The sequence below is a fragment of the Archocentrus centrarchus genome, chromosome 4 (assembly GCF_007364275.1).
Source record: "Archocentrus centrarchus isolate MPI-CPG fArcCen1 chromosome 4, fArcCen1, whole genome shotgun sequence".
NCBI classification, from domain to species: domain Eukaryota; kingdom Metazoa; phylum Chordata; class Actinopteri; order Cichliformes; family Cichlidae; genus Archocentrus; species Archocentrus centrarchus.
The window spans coordinates 35,459,248-35,477,349 of NC_044349.1; the positions used below are offsets into that span (position 1 = coordinate 35,459,248).

General features: G+C 42.7%; 1 protein-coding gene across 4 annotated transcripts in view; it reads right to left on the minus strand.

Moving 5' to 3' along the window:
* Nucleotides 1-1,603: 1,603 nt before the first annotated feature.
* Nucleotides 1,604-18,102, minus strand: part of gabrb3 (gamma-aminobutyric acid type A receptor subunit beta3) — a 50,704-nt gene continuing 34,205 nt past the window's right edge. For 2 of the 4 annotated variants that reach the window (XM_030726710.1, XM_030726711.1), the window contains 6 exons: nt 15,251-15,471; nt 14,269-14,351; nt 13,529-13,666; nt 8,649-8,801; nt 6,579-6,823; nt 3,925-4,263 (listed from right to left, as the gene is read on the minus strand). In XM_030726710.1, coding sequence (XP_030582570.1) covers nt 3,925-4,263; nt 6,579-6,823; nt 8,649-8,801; nt 13,529-13,666; nt 14,269-14,351; nt 15,251-15,471 — 1,179 coding nt within the window. Of the gene's footprint in view, nt 4,264-5,081; nt 5,163-6,578; nt 6,824-8,648; nt 8,802-13,528; nt 13,667-14,268; nt 14,352-15,250; nt 15,472-18,102 lie in introns of all 4 variants that reach the window. The other 2 variants (XM_030726708.1, XM_030726709.1) reach the window with 2 other exon arrangements.

Consider the following 18,102-nt stretch of genomic DNA (forward strand, 5'->3'; position numbering starts at 1 on the left):
TGCAGATTGAATTATCGCATGTCTGGAATTTCCCGCAGCTGAATTCTCCAATCCATTCATCCCACACAACACCAATCACAACACTGACACGAGCGGGCGAATGAGGAGCAAACGGGCCCGGCGACAGAAACCAGATTAGAATGACAAACATTAGTGCAAACATAACCGACTCCGAGAGTAAATGATGAACCCCCACGATTAATGAAGGAGTTGTCCTGCAGGTTATGGTGATTAGACCAGTGTTGTTGAGGATGGCGTCAGCCCTGATATGCACACAGTGAATCAGGGTCATTTTTATGGCTGTTTGTCTTGTTTCTGCTGATGAGGTCGTGCAGGCCTTTTCTAGCTTGGCTGGTGAAATCCACAGCTGCAGACGATCATTTATTGCACTGTAACAGGAAATAAACAAACCGCATGGGGTAAATTGCTTGTGAATATGTTCTTATACATGAAAATATGTGCTTTTATCTGAGTATAAATGCAGACTCAGGGGTGCACGTGTTTAAACACAAAATAGCTGCATCAGTGGGCGGTTCTCTCTGTGTTAGCCCTGTGCTAGACTGGAGACCCTATGAGAACTGGGATAGGCTCCAGCACCCTGTGACCCTGACTTAGATAAGTGGAAAAAAATGGATGGATGAGTTGTGTGCATCAATATAAATTCATTTCATCCTTATGACCCTCTTGCTGCTGAAAACATCACAGAAAGCTTTAACCAACATAAAGGAAGCGTTGGCTACATTTGAGAAACACCACAGTCTCTTGTCAGTATTGATCTTTTGATGTCTTCCATCCACCTACATCCATAGAGCCATAAATGTACAGTAAATGTCCACAGACCGATGTGGAAGGATGGATGAAAACATCTGTACTGATGCCTTCCATTCATAACATACACAGAAAGACAGATAGCTACTGTACTGTATCCACACAGATGTTTTCATCATCTATCATGAGAGAGAGACAAAAAGATAAATCCACATCTGCCTCTCCAGCATCATATTGATCTTTCCATTCATGACTGATGCATGGTTAAATAAGGGTTGGATAAAAATCTGAAATTTAAATTGTAATATTTGTAATGTAATTGCACAGACAGGGTTAACCCTGTCAAAAATGATGAATCAAAATGTTGTGATTTAAATACCAAAATATGAACCCGGCTCTGTCCTGATCGTCCTGAGCCATTAAGCCTTTGATGAAGGCGCGGCCCTTCCTGGAACGTGCTGCAGTGTCGTACAGCCAAATGCATTTTAAAGGAATGTGAGGGCAATTCAAGCGCAGTAAATATTTCAAAGCCTTGACACCCATTGAGAATGTGTTGGCTAGGCGTCATTTTTGTGTGATTCGTTTTGGATTTTAGGCTCCGTGGGGCCGGTGTGCACGGGTGTCGCCGAGCTGCGAGGACTACTGACAGGCGGTGTCACTCCTACGCGCTGCGAGTTCCTCAAGCAAGCAGTGCAGATGGTGTGTTGCGAGCTTTGTCTGCCAGAAGTGGTTGTTTAGGAGATACCCCCCCCCCCCCCCACACACCCCAGTTCCTTCTTCATTTAACAGGACTCCACACGCTCTACCTTTAGGAAGAATGGAAATAATCACCAGCTGTGATTTTGTGTTTTATATTTACTGTCACAAATAGGAAATGATAATGTTGTGTAAAGGCTAACAAAAACAGAACAGCGAGGCCAGAAATCACTGAGCAGAACACTGTTGACAACATAGCTGACATTACTGTGAGCCCAGAGAAAATGTGCACAGTTACAGTATGTACATCAAATCCCAGGAGGATCCAGAGTTGAGATCTGCAGCCACGACCCAGTCCTCAGTACAACATGCACTCTGAAAGAAACAAGGACGTCATGTATTGTGCTGTATTATGTACATGGTTCACAAAATCAACAAGTGACGGCAGTTCAGAAAGCACAGTGACAAAAATAGTGGGACGATGTAATCTGATCCAGTATTATAAAAAAAAGTCCCTACAAAAGCCTGGGACCCTTTGTACTGATGTCACACAAACTGTCCAGTTTTGTTGGTAATTTGGCATTTTGAAAATGTATAAATGCACATGTTTAGAAAATAGTTTGATATTTTGGGAAGTCATTTTTTTAAAATTTGCTACAGAAGGTTAGCCTAGCGTAGCATTAAGATGAGAAACTGCTAGCAATTTGTGCACACAAAAATGTAAAAATGACCATTTTGATACAGTGGTTGCAGTGATACGACCCTTTAAGCAGACTTTAATTTACTGCAGTAAATGAGAAAATGAAGATTTTTTTATTTTTATTTTGTCACTGATTCCATTCCTGTTATTTAAAACTGGATTCTGTAAACACTCTTTATGTTTTGACCGCACAGCGCACGGGCACAGGACCTCCAAGCAGAAGTGCAGAACAGTCAGCAAACCAGCAGGATTTTGTTCTTCTGCTTACATTCTTGTTATATTCTTGTTGCTAAGCAAAGTCGAGGATGTTGCCTTCATATTTAACTTTCTGAGGTCAACATGTGGTAACTCTACTTTTGCACAATCATATGTGTCAGGATGGTCATTTTTGTTCCCCAGTGCAAAGACAAAAATCTATTTTAATATAATAGGGTAACATGTCAGTTATTTTCCATCATCATTGAGGACTTCAGAGGGTTAGAGGACAGAAATGAGCACAGCGTTAGAACTATTTGATTATAGCGAAAATCCTAATCATCATTTCAGTCAGTAGCATAAGTAAGCATTTACTGAACTTAAAAAGAAATCTTATCTTTTAAACTGTGGATTTCCATGAGATTTAAATACTCTTTGAACTGAGACAAATAGTCCAGGGAATGTTGGGACACGGCACAATAGCCACTGAGACAACGACACACGGTCCAGCTCCCGGTAACCTCGGCACAACTCACTCTGGAGCTTGTTGACCAAAGACTATTTCTATCATCTTGACTCTACTGGGCCTAAACAGTCAGTGAGTTTTGGGGGAACAAAAGAGCAGAGCTGTAAGGAAAAGGGCTCGATGTTGCATGTATAAAACAGGAAAAAGAAAAAGCATCATGAAACAAAACCAAACCAAATGCCACCCTATTGTTTTATGTTATTTTATCTTGACTACATCATTGCAATAAAAGCTGGAAGCCAAATAGGAATTCAAAATAAAATTCGATTAATCCCCCAGACCCTGGTAGGATCATTCTTTAGTCTTAGCAAGAAAGTAAATGAGCAAAATTCCCAAAATATCACAACTATTCCTTTATGGCTGATTTCATAGTAAATCATTTCCAGCCTGGGTAAAGTCTGGGTGTGTGGGATCGTACAGGTCAGGGATCCTCAAATCCAGGCCTCGAGGGCCGGTGTCAAGCAGCTTTTAGACGTGTCCCTGATTCAACACACCTGAATCAAATGGCTGAATTACCTCCTCAGTATGCAGTCAAGTCCTGCTAATGACTTCTATAGTTGACTCAGGTGTGTTGAAGCAGAGACACATCGAAAAGTTGCAGGACACCGGCCCTCGAGGCCTGGATTTGAGGATCCCTGGTCCTTCTTTGTCCATGTGCAGATATAAGGAAGGCTCGTGCTGTCATAGGTCTACAAACCTTTATCAATTAAATTTATTGTGTGACCATGTTATACTGAAATTATGGGGAAAGGTTGCAGTAACTCATTTTAAGCAACCTAAATCATCTTGTTGAGATGCAGCGCTGCAGAGAGTCTGTGTTTCAGCCCCTGTGATACAGAGTCCCAGGTGATCGCAGAGAGGAGCTGACTGCACATGCAAGTGTCTGTAAGACGTGTAGGTAAATCCTTGTGGCTGTGCATGGTCTGAGTGAAAGCTCTCACCGCACTCGTCATGTTAAAAAAATGTTCAGGATGTTACCACATAAAGTTTTCTTTCAGTCATAAACTAGAATGACATGGGCTTAAAAAAACACAGTGCATTAATGAACATAATAAAGCCAGTAGATGAGGTTGAAGAGGGAGAAGGCGGACGGGAATATAATCCGTGACCATCTGTCGATGGCGTTCACATCAGTGAGGTCTGGGATTTTGATTTTGAGCTGCGAGGATCGTCTTCGTAGACGGGTTTTCTTAAGATGTGCGTTCCTGTCCAGGCTGGGGCGGCTCGACCCGCTCGTCTTCCTGTACTGGATCGCTGAGTTGTCGAACACCATGGAGGAGGAGTTGTGGGTCTCGCTCACAGTGGTTGTTATCTCGTTTCCTCCCACCTCGTTGTGGATCTCCAAGGTTGTCAGCAAAATGTTTCCCTGGGAGTCGACCTAGGAGCAAACAAACAGCAGCAGTGTTAAAATGGGCTGTGCGGCACGCGTCGGGGCCCCGGGGGTCGGCTTCGTCTCGCAGGCTGACAGATTATAGCAGCCTTCAAACACGGGTTTTTCTGTCCCAAAGTTAAATCACAAATCAGCTCAAGGTTGGACTGGATGGATCTAATACTACTGCCATGACAACCATTGCTTCCCACACAAAAACAGATAAATCATTGAGACTGGTAGAGGCACGAGATGAACACACAGATATAAGAATGATCACAAGGTATGAGAGGAGGTGATAAAGTGAGTATTTGTCTTCTTATTCTGACAGCTGAGATCAACCTCAGACCTCACATATACTGGGTGTGAAAATGAGCTCAAACTTCAATGAACTGCAGAGAGTGGCTAAACAGCTTCATCTTTCCAGTCACCCCCCCAATGGTAAAATAGGCCACAGGATAGCAAAGATACGCCTGACTGCTAAATACTTTAGAAACTAGACAGGACAAGATTCATGTTTTATGGTTACAATTTAACTTGTGATTTTCTTTAATGTTGTTTTCTGTGTGCCATTATTTCACAGTGCAGTGTGAAGGTAATCAGCTGGTTTGCACTTATTGCATTGTATGGGATGTTTGTAGCACACACACATATAAAGACGTTAGAAAGGGCCAAATACGACAGCGGGACAGGCGGGTTAAGCAGCGGTGGTTACAGGAATGGCTGTGATATGATGTTTCTTTGTTAAATGAGGTCAAACTTTGCACTGCAAAGTTTCAGCCAGCGGTTTCACAGATGTGACACAATAGGCAGTGACAGACACTCACCCGTCGTGAGTGACGACGCCCTTGTACCTGATTGGACAGTTTAAGAGATGAAGACTTGCAATTGCCTCCTTCCAGAATGGACTGGCCAGGAAAAAGACAAAAACAAAGCCCTTTGTCTGAGATTTGGTCAGATGGTACCCGAGGCACTCGCAGAGCATCAGAGTCAGGCAGACGTTCAGTGCGGAGCAGTTAAATCTGTGAATGACGATTAACTGCTCCTTTCTGTTTCTGTATACGTGAAAACATCTGTAGGATGCACTGATCCAGTTCCGTCTGGAAAGTGGATCTTTCCATTAAAAGTCACAGTGTCTCCCACATGACCCCCTCGGAATCAGCTCATCTTCATCTTTGGTTAGAAGATGATCCTGATCTCAAATGTAGGTAAAAAGGAGACATTTCATATGCTCTAACCTCTTCTGAGCAGCCACCTATCCCACAGGGTGAGCCCTGAAAGTTTACCCAGAACGCACTTTTGGAAGGTTTCTCTCATGAATTATCATCAAACATTGAGATTATGAATGTTTGTTTCTGTTCCTCTGTGTCACAGACATTAAACTGCTGCAGGTTTACTACTGTATCTATTAGAGCTATGATATGTATCATGATTGATGCTCAAAGTTGGTTAAAGACAACTGCATGCAAAACAAAAATGAGATTTTGTCTCTGAGTAACTGATATTTGAAGGGTATTCCAACATAATCCTAAGATTTTAGCTTCTGTAAAGCTTTGAGTGCTTTTAATAGATGGACAGTGCCAACATGACGCCTCCTGCTGCTTTGAAGCCTGAAGTTTGGTATTTGGTCATGTTGTTTAGGGGTCCTGCCAGGGGTGGACCTGACTGAGAACCACTGGTTTGTGACCAGTCAGTGACAAGGCAGGCACATCTTAAAGCACACCCTGATTAATCCTCTAAATATTCCAGAGGAAATATAATGATGCTTTGAGGAATACTGAAAATGAGCAGTTATTATAAAAATATTTACTGGAGAAATAAATCAAGAGAGAAATCAGATTTTTTTCCCACAGACAGCCGAACAACTGGACTTCTTGTTGCAACCAGAGGAGTTGCCCCCTGCTGGCAGTTAGACAGAATACAGGTTTAAGACTCTCGTGTTGGCTTTCATTTTCAGACACAAAGGCTACGTCCGTCTTTGACATAATTATCCTGTTCAGCGGTAAGATAATACAGTTACTGATGCTGTAAACTCTCTGATAGAGATGATGCCTACTTCTAATCCACAAAAAAAAACCCTGGACCACGATAGCTCTGCTTCTCGACAGTGATGAATTATAGTAATAACCTTTATGATCGTTTTTGTAACACTGTGGCATGTTGACTTTTAATGTGCTGGCTAATTCATGTATATTTGTACCATGACCAAGGAGAACTGGTTGATTTAACAGCCGTCGGCACCAAAGTTTCTAAATTCCAGCCCTGTTTGTAAAAACCAACAAAGAGCACCGCCTGCTTTTATGGTGTTTGAAAATCATTCTCACCTTGGGCCTGTCAAATTTACTGCGGTCATTATTGGCCTTCTGTGCCCTTTCGGCCAGTTTTTTCTGCATCTGAGGCCCTCGTCCAAAGAAGATGTAGTTGACAAAGGCATATTCCAACAGAGCCAGGAAGACAAACACAAAGCAGCCCATCAGGTACATGTCTATGGCTTTGACGTAGGGGATTTTGGGCAGCGTCTCCCTCAGATGGGTGTTGATGGTTGTCATTGTCAGCACAGTGGTGATCCCTGGAAGGAAAGCAAAGATCAGTTTCCACAGCACTAACGAGGGTAATGGTTCACTAAGACCCGATCTCTAAGATGACCACACACCCGAAGAATACCGCGAACACTGTTCCTGTTAACATTTCATCAAACCTGATGACAGCAATTAAAAAAGGTCCAGTTCAGAATTTTCTGCACTTGCATGGATTACAGCTTACACAGCAGGTGAACATACTCAACAAATCCAGCACAAGCTCTGTCAGTGATCTGCAGTAATGTTCCTGTGATGTTTTTGTGTCTCTGTGATGGCTCACCAACCTGGACAGTCTGTCTATTTCTGTCGATTCAGGCTTACATAATTAAAACAAAAAATGTTTCACTGTATGGAGTGTGTGGGGGAGTCAAGAGCGCCAGTGGGCACATGGCATTGATTTCTGCATAACAAAGGGACGAGCAAGATTCTGAACACTCACAGAGCTCAGAGGAGATGGTTACTCAACAAATCCCTCGAATTACTGAGCAGCGCACAGCAGATCATAGTAGATGAACATTTACATCATTGGACAGCCCGTGATGGCACCTGTCCCTAATGCACTATTAACTGTGACAAAACTGATTTCAACATACTGTTTGCTTAACACGGGACTAGTTCTGGTGTTCAATCACAACAAACTCTGACTCATATGAGAAAATCTTCTTCATTGCTTTTAGATTTTTTAAAGCAAAAAAATGTGCATGAACCTTTGGGATATGCACATTTTTTGGCATTAAAAAAATATACTTTTCACTACTCCTTGCTGGATGCCTTTTTTCTGCTGCTCATATATGAAGCCTGTTAAATATCCCAGCTAATTTGGTTTTGCTCAGGATATTCACACCACCCACCAAAGAGAATGGAGACCCGTAATGAATCACCAGTGATTGAATTTGGACAGCGCAGGAGTGGGAATGCTCTCTAACTTGCATTGATCTCACGGTGTCCCAGACAGCGGTCTTCTCAGTGAGGAGGTGTTACGGCTCTGACGCTGCAGAGGGGCTTCCAAATCCAGCTTCCCTCCAGACCTCCTAAGATGTACTATACCCATCTAATCACGGTGTATGCTCAAGTGAGATTTTATTATTGGTACACTAATGTGCTCTTTCCCATGCAGGCCTGACTGAGAGTGCAGCGAGGCTGATTGAGGATTTCCATTAAGGCAAATATTCTAGCAGAGATCAATGCAGTTAGGGAGGTACGGTGTTTTCCGATGGTGAACTGTTTTAGCCCTAGAAGCCAGTGGAAAGTGTGAGTCTTAGATCCAGCCAAGTCTCCTATTACACCACAATGCAGAGGCTTCAAGCAGACTGAGGGAAACACACAGCTGTGATTATTTGTTCTTCTTGAATCTGTTGTTTATCTGTGCAAATGTGACACGTGGGAGGAACTCACCAGCTAAGCTCTGACTGCAAAATGCCTCACCAGGACTCTTCTCCTTTGTTACTGCTACTACAGAATCTTTGTGAATGCTTGCGTTAATATACATAGTTTTGCATTTCCACAGAAGCCAGTTCTTTTAATAGAGTCATCTGGACATACATTTAGCACATTAATAAGTCAGACAGGTGGATACTGCATGTATGACATTGGAGTAAAATATCAATTTGTAGTGATTACAGCATTATTAAACTTTGGTTATGGTAACCAGTCACAAATTCATTCTCTAATTGCACAGTCTCCACTTTGGTGCTATCACAGGTTAGTATTTCTCTCAGGTTTCTAGCTTTGGCACATGGGCACTGTTCACAGGCTGCATAAAACACAGAGACATGTGCATCCTGAGGTCAACTCATTGCACGGGACAAATCATACCTAATGCAACTCTGGCAGCTGAGGCGTCATAATTTATCCAGAACGACACCCAGGACAAGATGGTGATGAGGATGGAGGGCATGTACGTCTGCAGGATGAAGTATCCGATGTTTCGCTTCAGCTTGAAGCTCAGAGACAGTCGAGGGTAGGCACCTGCAGGAAAGAAAAGAAGAAAGAGATTTTTATTTGTCACATACATATAGATGCAGTGAGATTCATTCTCTGCATTCAACCCATCACACACATGGAGTATGTAGTACACACAGCACAGCATGGAGCAGGGGGCAGCCAAAGGGTGCCCGGGGAGCAACCTGGGGGGGTGGGCTTGCTCAGGGACCCACAGTGATGTCAGCCCGAGGATTTGAACCAGGGTCCTCTCAGTAATGAACCCTCTTCTTCTCCCCTAGGCCACCACTCCAGGACAGCACATCAAGGAAAATCAGGCCTCTTTAACTCAGCAGAAACATGGGGATGTCTTCCACTTTGATTTGGTTTATGGCTGATGAACTGTATTCACACATGAACTGCAGGCAACATCAAGACACTGTCCACATTGTCACATGGTGCAAACTAACAGCACGTCTGCTTCAGTCCAAAGTGTGCAGGAGACGGGGCACATGATGCGAGCACGCTGTGCATTTTCAGGATCATTACTTGCTGGGCACAAATTTACGTCATATGGACATTATAGCACGTGGGGGGGGGCTGGTAGGTTAGAGACATTTAATAACCCCCCCCCAACTTAGGCGTTCATGTTCTCACAGCTCCAGCAGGTAATGTCATGAAAGGTTCAGGGCTGCGCTGTATAAGAGAAAAATCAGCACAGATCAGAGGAAAAACATTAAAAAATGATTTGACATTATAAAAAATTCTTAAGTACACAAAAACTGTGTACTTAGATTTGTAAATGTGTAAAAGTATGCGTCAGTGTTTAAAAGTATCTATGAAAGTAAGTTTAAATATAACTTGCTCAGTTTCTCAGTAAATATTCAGTTAAAAATAGAGAAATATAAATGTGTAACCTCGTCTGCAAAAAACCAAAACTTTTAAATGTGAAAAAGATTTCTGTTAGGTACACTGTACAAGTGTACGGTGTTGTGAAAAAGTATTTGCCCCCTTCCTCATTTTTTTTAGGTTTTTGCATATTTGTCACACTTTCATGTTTCAGATCATCAAACAAATTTTAATATTAGACAAAGATAAAATGAGTAAATGCAAAATGCAGTTTTTAAATGATGATGTTGTTCTGTGACCTCCTGGCTGAGCCGTCAACGCGCACTTGGAGTAACTTTGGCAGGCCGGCCACTCCTGGTTCCCCACTGTTCCACGTTTTCTCCATGTGTGGATAACGGCTCTCGCTGTGGATCACTGGAGACCCAAAGCCTTAGAAATGGCTCTGTAACCCTTTCCAGACTGATAGATGTCAATGACTTTGTTTCTCAGCTGTTTCTTTAGATGGTGGCATGATGTTCTGCTTTTTGAGGTCTTTTAGCCGACTTCACTTCGTCAGACAAGTTAGATTTAAGCGACTTGTTGATTCAGCAGGTCTGGCAGTAACCAGGCCTGGGTGTGGCAGCGAAACTGAACTCAGCTTTCCAAAAACTGTGGTTAATCACGGTTAATTCATGATTTAATAACAGGGGCGATTACCTTTTCACACAGGGCCAGGTAGGTTAATAAATGAAATCATCATTTAAAAACAAAAAGTTGGTAGTTCTTTGACTAATAATAAAATTTGCTTGATGACCTGAAACATGTAAATGTGACAAATGCAAAAAACTAAGAAACCAGGAAGGGGGCAAATACTTTTTCATGGCACTTTTCAGTATTTCAACCTTCCCCCAACTCAGCCAGACTTCTGACTCCCACAGACTGCAATCAATCAATCAACTGCAAGTGCTCAACTCCTTATGTGTATAAAGTTCACCTGTCCACAGAATCAGTTTCTTCCATTCAAACCTCTCCACCAACCCTGTCAAAGAGCTGTCAAAGGACATCAGAGATAAAGTTGCAGACCTGCACGAGGCTAGAATGGACTACAAGACCATCAGCGAGAAACTTGGTGAGAAGGTGATAACTGCTGGTGTGATTATTTGGAAATAGAAGAAATATAAAATGAGCATCGGTCACCGTCAGTCTGGAGCTCCATGCAAGATCTTGCGTCATGGGGGTAGAATGGTCATGGGAAAGGTGATAGTTCAGCCCAAAGCTACACGGGAGGAGCTTGTTAATGAAGGCAGTTGGGACCACAGTCACCAAGAACACCATCAGTAACGCACTACGTTGTAATGGATGAAATCTTGCAGCACCTGTGAGGTCTCCCTGCTCGAGAAGGCACCTGTACAGGCCTGTCTTAAGTTTGCCAGTGAACATCTGAAGGATTCAGAGAAGGTTTGGGAGAAAGTGCTGCGGTCAGATGAAACAAAATCAGGCCCTTTGGCATCAACTGGACCCACCATGTTTGGAGGAAGAGAAATACTGAGTATGACCCAAAGAACACCATCCCCACAGTCAAGCACAGAGGTGGAGACATTATGCATGGAGTGGCCCAGCCAGTCTCCAGACCTCAGTCCTATAGAAAATGCGTGGATGGAGCTGAAGCTTCGAGTTACCAAGAAGCAGCAAGAAACCTAAAAGATTTAACGAGTTTGTGTAAAGACGAGTCGGCCAAAATCCCCCCTGAGATGTGCAAACCTGATGACCAATGACAAGAAACAATCTCAATTTCAGTATCAATAATTATTTCCCACCCTGTATATCTATGCGTGGATGTGTGGATGATTCCATAGGAAATCAGTCAAATCTGAGAAAAGTTCCCACTAGATTCCCTCACCCTCAGCTCATTTATTATACAGTATCTTCAGTATATTGAATGAAGCCATTCAAAATGTTACCTTCATCCCATGAACGTTTTCAGAGCTGCAGGCCCTTGAGCAGATTGGCGTCAGTTGAAATTTTGTGCTTTTTAATTTGCTCTGTTAAAAACTGCAACCAATTTCAATTTCACACTCAGGTGTCACAATCTAAAGCCAAAGTCTGCTGCTGGTGTTCAGAATGATTTTGATCTATAACCATCTGTTTCCAATAATTCATGGAGAAAGCTACAAAAAGTGCATTCTGGGTAAACCCTCAGGACTTATATCACCATGGGTATAGGTAACTGCTCAAAACAAGGTCTCCTTTTTACCTGCAGTTTGATCCCAGGCTCATCTTCCCACCGCAATTCCTTCTGTGCGGTTTTCTACTGAACTGAAAATAAAAATGTCTATAATAACCTGAGAATGTGCACACAACTTTGTAAGTGTGCAAAACTTTGTGCCAATATATGTGCACATATCGTGAAATTTTAATGTACTGTGTATGTGTATATGAATTTGTAAATGTGAACTATGAATATGTGAGTACAGTCAAAATCTGAGATTTTTACATGAAAAACTATCTGCACACACAGATTTGTAAATGTGCTCTGATAAATTAAACACACACAAAAGGATGCTGAGAAGAAGTTAAAAGCATCTGCAGACACTCCATTTATTAGAGTTTATTGTATCAGGATGTGACAGTGATCCTAATGAGCTCTAATAGGCCTCTCTACATTATCTCTATAGAAATGCTCGGACAGTAGCAGTCCTACATGTCATTAATTCAACAGCGTGGATAATCACTGTTTTGATGCCTCTGAGTTGTTGTTCTACTAGAAGAGAATAATTCATGCTGCCAGCACTCTGCCTCATGAATGCATCATGTTGCTGTATGTAACAGCCCTCATTCTTTATCAAGAGCCTCAAGAAACAGAGCAGTAATGACTTCATTGTTATTATTTCCAATTCTGATGAGAGTGGATATATGATACAAACATTGCAGCTAAGAAAGCTCAGTTTGTACATGGAGATAATTAAATACAGGCGGTGCACCTTCCAAATCTTTGCTGAAAACATATTCCATCTCTTAGCTTCAAGTCATGGAAATATGAAGTTTAACACATCTAGTTATTGCATGAAAGAGAGATTACCATCCTGACTGGGCTCAGGTGCATACGAAAGAAAGTCAACACCACAAGAAGCAGGTGATTTTTTTTCTTCTGTAGGGACAAAACTCTCCACCTACTGTGCCTAAACAGGTATGTGTGAACTGGACAGAATCAGTCCAGGTTCTTGTCCAAGTGCAATCAGATGCATCGTGCTGGCAACTGCCGTTTGAGGTCTCTTCTGGCTGCAGCAGCATGCAGCTGCAGCCAGTTTTAGAGCAGCAGTTTTATAGTATGCTTAGAAACACACACACACATACACACCAAGAACTCATGTATTGGTAGATCTCTCGTTGTAATCTGTCAACCTTGATGATCGACCTTCAGATTTTTTGTCATTACTAAAAAAAAAATGTAATTTACATGAACACAAATTGCCGGATTAAAACCGGAATAAAAACGCTTCATGTAAATCAGAGACCTGATCACGCTCCTTTGGATCAAAATTTCCTCCTGCTCGAGACACGTGGGTCATACTGATCATGAATCAGACCGATGTGCATGTAAACACTTCTTCCAGTGTTCCAACATGTAAAAATCTGTTTTAAAGCCCGTTTTCTTCAGTTTTAATCTGTGGTGACTGAATATTGGATGAGGTGCAAAAATGCGCCTGAATGCGTCTCGTGTGCATCTTGATGGAGGAGCGTGGGACACGCTGCTTTGACCTTGTTTGCTGTGCACACATTGTTTCAAACTATTAATACATAATAAGATGCTTTTATGCTTATTTCATCATGATTATTTAACATGGTTTCCGGTCACATCAACTGAACACGTGTGTGAGCGTGCGCCCTCGGAGCTATTATTTCGTAGATTCAGTAAGAAGCATTTAAAAATGTGAGTGAGTACTTGCCTGTGGAGAAGACGACATTCCTGGAGACCAGTTTGTAGTCAACTATGGAGAACTGAGGGAGCTCGATGCGTGTCACCCCGGTCACAGCAGTTTCTCCTCCTTTCCAGTAAAACTCGATATCATCTGTTGTGTAACCATCTGCAAGAAAACAAGTCGCATAATCAGTGAAAAGGCTCTGAAAAGTAAAGCTGTCTCATTTCACTGGATGGCTAGAATTAATGTAATTATATGCTTACGTGAAATCAGGAGGCCTAGTAGCTACAACTAGTTTACAGCAAGTCCCATGAATCACCCAGATCCAGCTGTCAGTAAGTGCTGATTGCATGAAATGTAAATCTTCACGGGTGTGTGTCAGTGCAGGCACACAGGCTTATACCAAATGCATGGGATCCATAAGTGCCAACAGTTTTATGGCAGCACAGACAGCCAAACATGTCATCGAAACTGATGAAGTTGGACTAATCATTACTGTGCTCCACTATGGAAATCACTGTCTGCTCAGAACCTTTCTGTGCAGACGAAGTCGTTTAACTGGAGAGGGTGCAGCGAGCAATCTCGCTGGTATACGACAGATTAATAAATCCAGAGCAGTTCAGCAGCCTGTGCAGTTTTTGTCTCCACCAGATGACTGAACATTTTTTATGAGAATTACAGTGCTGCTCATATTTTAAAGTGATGAAAAAAGTCGAGCTGTCTGCTGTAGTTCTTTGCAAAGCACAAGATGCAGGGCTTAAACTTACAACTCTCAATTTCCAGAGTGCAGTTCTGTTCGTCCAGCGGGTATCGCCTCAGATCCATCATGCAGGCTGCTGTCGTCGTGATTCTGAGTCAAACGGGGAACAAAAGAGAGGTGACCTCGTTTTAAATTCAGGACAGCTGTTCGAGTAGAGGGTGGTTGGAATAAATGCGCTTCATTTGAGAAAAATGCAAATGAAAATGGCGTTCATTTTTATTATTAATTGATTAAAAGAGAATCCAATTCTGAGTCAGAGTCCAAAAAACATATGACAGCAGTTATGAGAGGCGACTTGCTGCATTAGTGTTAAATTGTGTTGAACTGCAGCTTAAATGGCTTCAACAAAGCAAATAAAGCTTTTTGTTGCTTTGTGAATCTTGGGGAGTTTGGAGAGCTACGTGACAGTGTAAAAGCCAAACGCAGCCAATGAGCAGGGGAGATGGGTTGCTAGCTAATTGCTGAGAGCATTGTGTGAGATGGTGATAGATGCTGAAAATATGCAAATGCATCCATTTCTCCAAGATGAATATGTCATCCCAATTGGATCAGACAGAGGAAAATCAAGACGGATTTTCTAAATGGCACAGAATGGAAATGAATGGAAGTCTATCATGTATGAAATTTTAACAGGATAAATGACCTCTAAAGTCCAAATAACCCTTTATCCATGGCCATCAGCTTACTAATGTTACCCTAGTGGAATGTGAAATAATGATCATAAGCCACAAATTCTCATATTATTTAAATTATGATAGAATCAGCATGAACAATTTGAGCACAGTTCAGTTCAGATGGGCCACAAAGTCAAGCTCAGCTGTAATCCCAGCATATCAGCTGATCTCATTTGCTCTGCCTTTTTGTCACAACTGAGCAGCCCTACTTTAAATGTGGGCCTTACAAAGACATTTTCAAGACAAGCAAACTGAAGCTGATGCATAAACAATGCAAGCCTGCCCTAAAAGGCTGAGTTAAACAGCTGTTCTTACCTGAGGCCGTAGAGAACAGTGCCATCCGGGTGAAGACGAATCATTCGGTTCTTTACTGTGACACCGTGCACAAAGGACTTCTTGTCATTGAGAAAGTAGGTGTCTGGGACCCAGAGCTGATCTGCTACTCTGTTGTCTAGTGTCAGGTTGAGAGGGATCCCTGCATAGGCCAGCCTCTTATCTCTCCAATACTGCTGGAAGTACATAGTCAGTGTGTAGTCCTGTGGAAAGTAAAAGAGGACGTGCATGTACAGTCAGAGAAGTGCATGAATGTGGCCGTACACAATGTCATTTTGTTTTAGACATCTGAAATTTCTTAAGGCCTGTGTGGCCAACACCATCTAAACTGTAGCCAGACGTTCTTAAAAGGTTATCAAGTTCAGCACTTGATGTGTGCAGCCCGGAGCGCCGGGTGGATTTTTCTGTGACAAAGGCGATATTTATAGGGTTGTCAGTCTGCCCTGGGTGGCCGTATTTCAGGACCTGTCTCAAAAAGAAACCCTCCTCAGCTGTTCTCTGCACAAGACTGGCACTAGGCCTCAAACTATAGATTTCTATAACTACAGGCGCTGCATCAACACCATGTTTCAGCTTAGTACTGACCACTTTTTTTAGACAGCATTACATATTACCAGCCATACATACAAAGGCATCCATAATTTATTGGTCATTCATTTGCAGCTAGCTCCATGAGTTAATCCATCAAACACAAAAGCTTTTTCAGGCCTTTAATGGAGCTCTTTACTAGCTCACTTGGCTGTGTTCTGCTGACTTATGTTCTTGTGAATAAATAAAGCAGGACTCAGGAAATAAACAAAACGTCTATCCTCCGGTGCAACAGCATATTCACAATAAAGTGTTCAAAAATGCCTCAGTGGTACTTCCTCTTTTTACACTGAACTAATTATTGCTTGAGCTGGTCTTTGTGGCGTCACCTTAAAAACTGCTGACCTGGTTGTGACAGAGGAAAGAAATGCATTATTTTTTTACTTTGGTGGTGCAAGGAGGCACCCGGGTATTGGAAGACTGACAAACTACAAGCTTAGTTTGTGTATGTGATTTGAGAGTATATTATAATACAGCATTGATCCCAATGAATAATTCAGTGTGTGTGTACACAATCAGAATGCATATTTATTTCAAAGTGCTGTGTGTAGTTACTGTGGGGCTTTTCATTTGTTTGCTGTACAGGAAATATTTTTAACTCGTCAGATTGGGTGCAGGTTCTGTAGTGAACTGGAGTTATATTTCAGAAAACCCCTGGCTTGAGAACTGACTGTTTTATTATATATATTTATATCTGAGATGCCTTCACCCTCCCAATTCTCTTTCACCCCCTGCAAACAGAAGATGCCCTCATTATGCTCCCTCCCACATACAGCAGAACTGTGGGATGGGTGAATCAGCTTTACACAACAGCTCTTCTACTACAGCGATGGTGCCCATCTACCAACACACTCCCTCCATGTCTGGACCACAGCTATTTTAGTCTCTTTGAAATCTTCAGATCTCACTTCAGCAGCTATCCTTGACTGCTTTAAACAAGCAACTCAGAAAAAATTGATACCGCATGGCTCTCACTGTGCACACACTGTTACTGTACGCCCTCGAGCTCCCAGTACCTTCTGTAACCTGCATGCTCCCTCAGGGATCTATTCTAGGCCTTGGCTAATTCCCAACAGAAGCTTTTCAGTTTTTGTACAGTCAGACAGTCACACTGGAGGGCAGTGTAGTCAACTTTTGTCTAATGAAAGCTCTTAACAACTCAGAAAGAGGCTCAGATGCCAGATCATGTCACGTACTGTATCTACAGTATTGTCTTGTCAATGATCTGGCTGAGGGGATCAGGCTTGTGTAGAACAGTAGTGGGGACAGAACATCTCCTTGGTAAATCCCACACTTGATGATGACTTGTGCAATTGGCTTGAAGTTGGCCTCTAGTGTTTTTCTCCACATTCCCATTAAGTTCCTGATGAAGGCTCTTAGGCTCCTGTTGATCTTGTGCAGTTCAAGGCATTCCAGGATCCATGCGTGAGGCATTGAGTCATAGGCTTTCTTGTAATTAATCCAGGCGGTGCACAGGTTGCTCAGTCTAGTCTTACAGTTATGAGTAACTGCTCTATCTACTAGTACCTGGTGTTTTGCTCCCCTGGTATCTCTGCCAATTCTTTTTCGGGCCCTGCTTATGTATTGAGCCACATGCCTGCTCATCTTATCTGCTATGATGCCTGACAGGAGTTTCCATGTTGTGCTGAGGCAGGTAATTGGCTGATAGTTGGACCGGTCCCTTCTGGAGATCCTTAGGAATCAGGACTCTCAGGAAAATTCTTCATTTGTGAGACTCTTTCTTGGATGTCTGCCCCTGTGATGGTCACTGGAGCCTGTTCAGGGAGGTTGCTGTGGTCTGCTCTTAGGTCCATTAGTCGCTGAGCATTGGTGTTGTGTGTTGTATCCTTCTCAAATATGCACTTCTAGCATTGCTCCGTGTGTGTTTATTTGTGTGCATGTATGGCTGGTCCTGGGTCTAGGGCTTGCTGTGCCTTGGCCGCTGTGGGACATGTTTGCTCCCCATTAGGTGGTTCTGGGGCATGTGGCTGGGTGTTTTGGCCCACTTGATGGCCCACTTCCTCGGGGGTTGTGGTTTGGGTTGGCCTGGGCTGCTTCAGCGTACCCTCTTCAAGGTTGGGCACGCGCTTGTCATTGAGATGTATGGTCTTGGGTCTTTGGTGCTCTTGGGGGGCTGCGGATGACCTGGGTTTCCTGAGTCTTTCTCTGTCATTGTTGCGGCTTCTCACCCTCATTATCAAGTACATTTCATGACAAACACACACACACATACACACACACACACA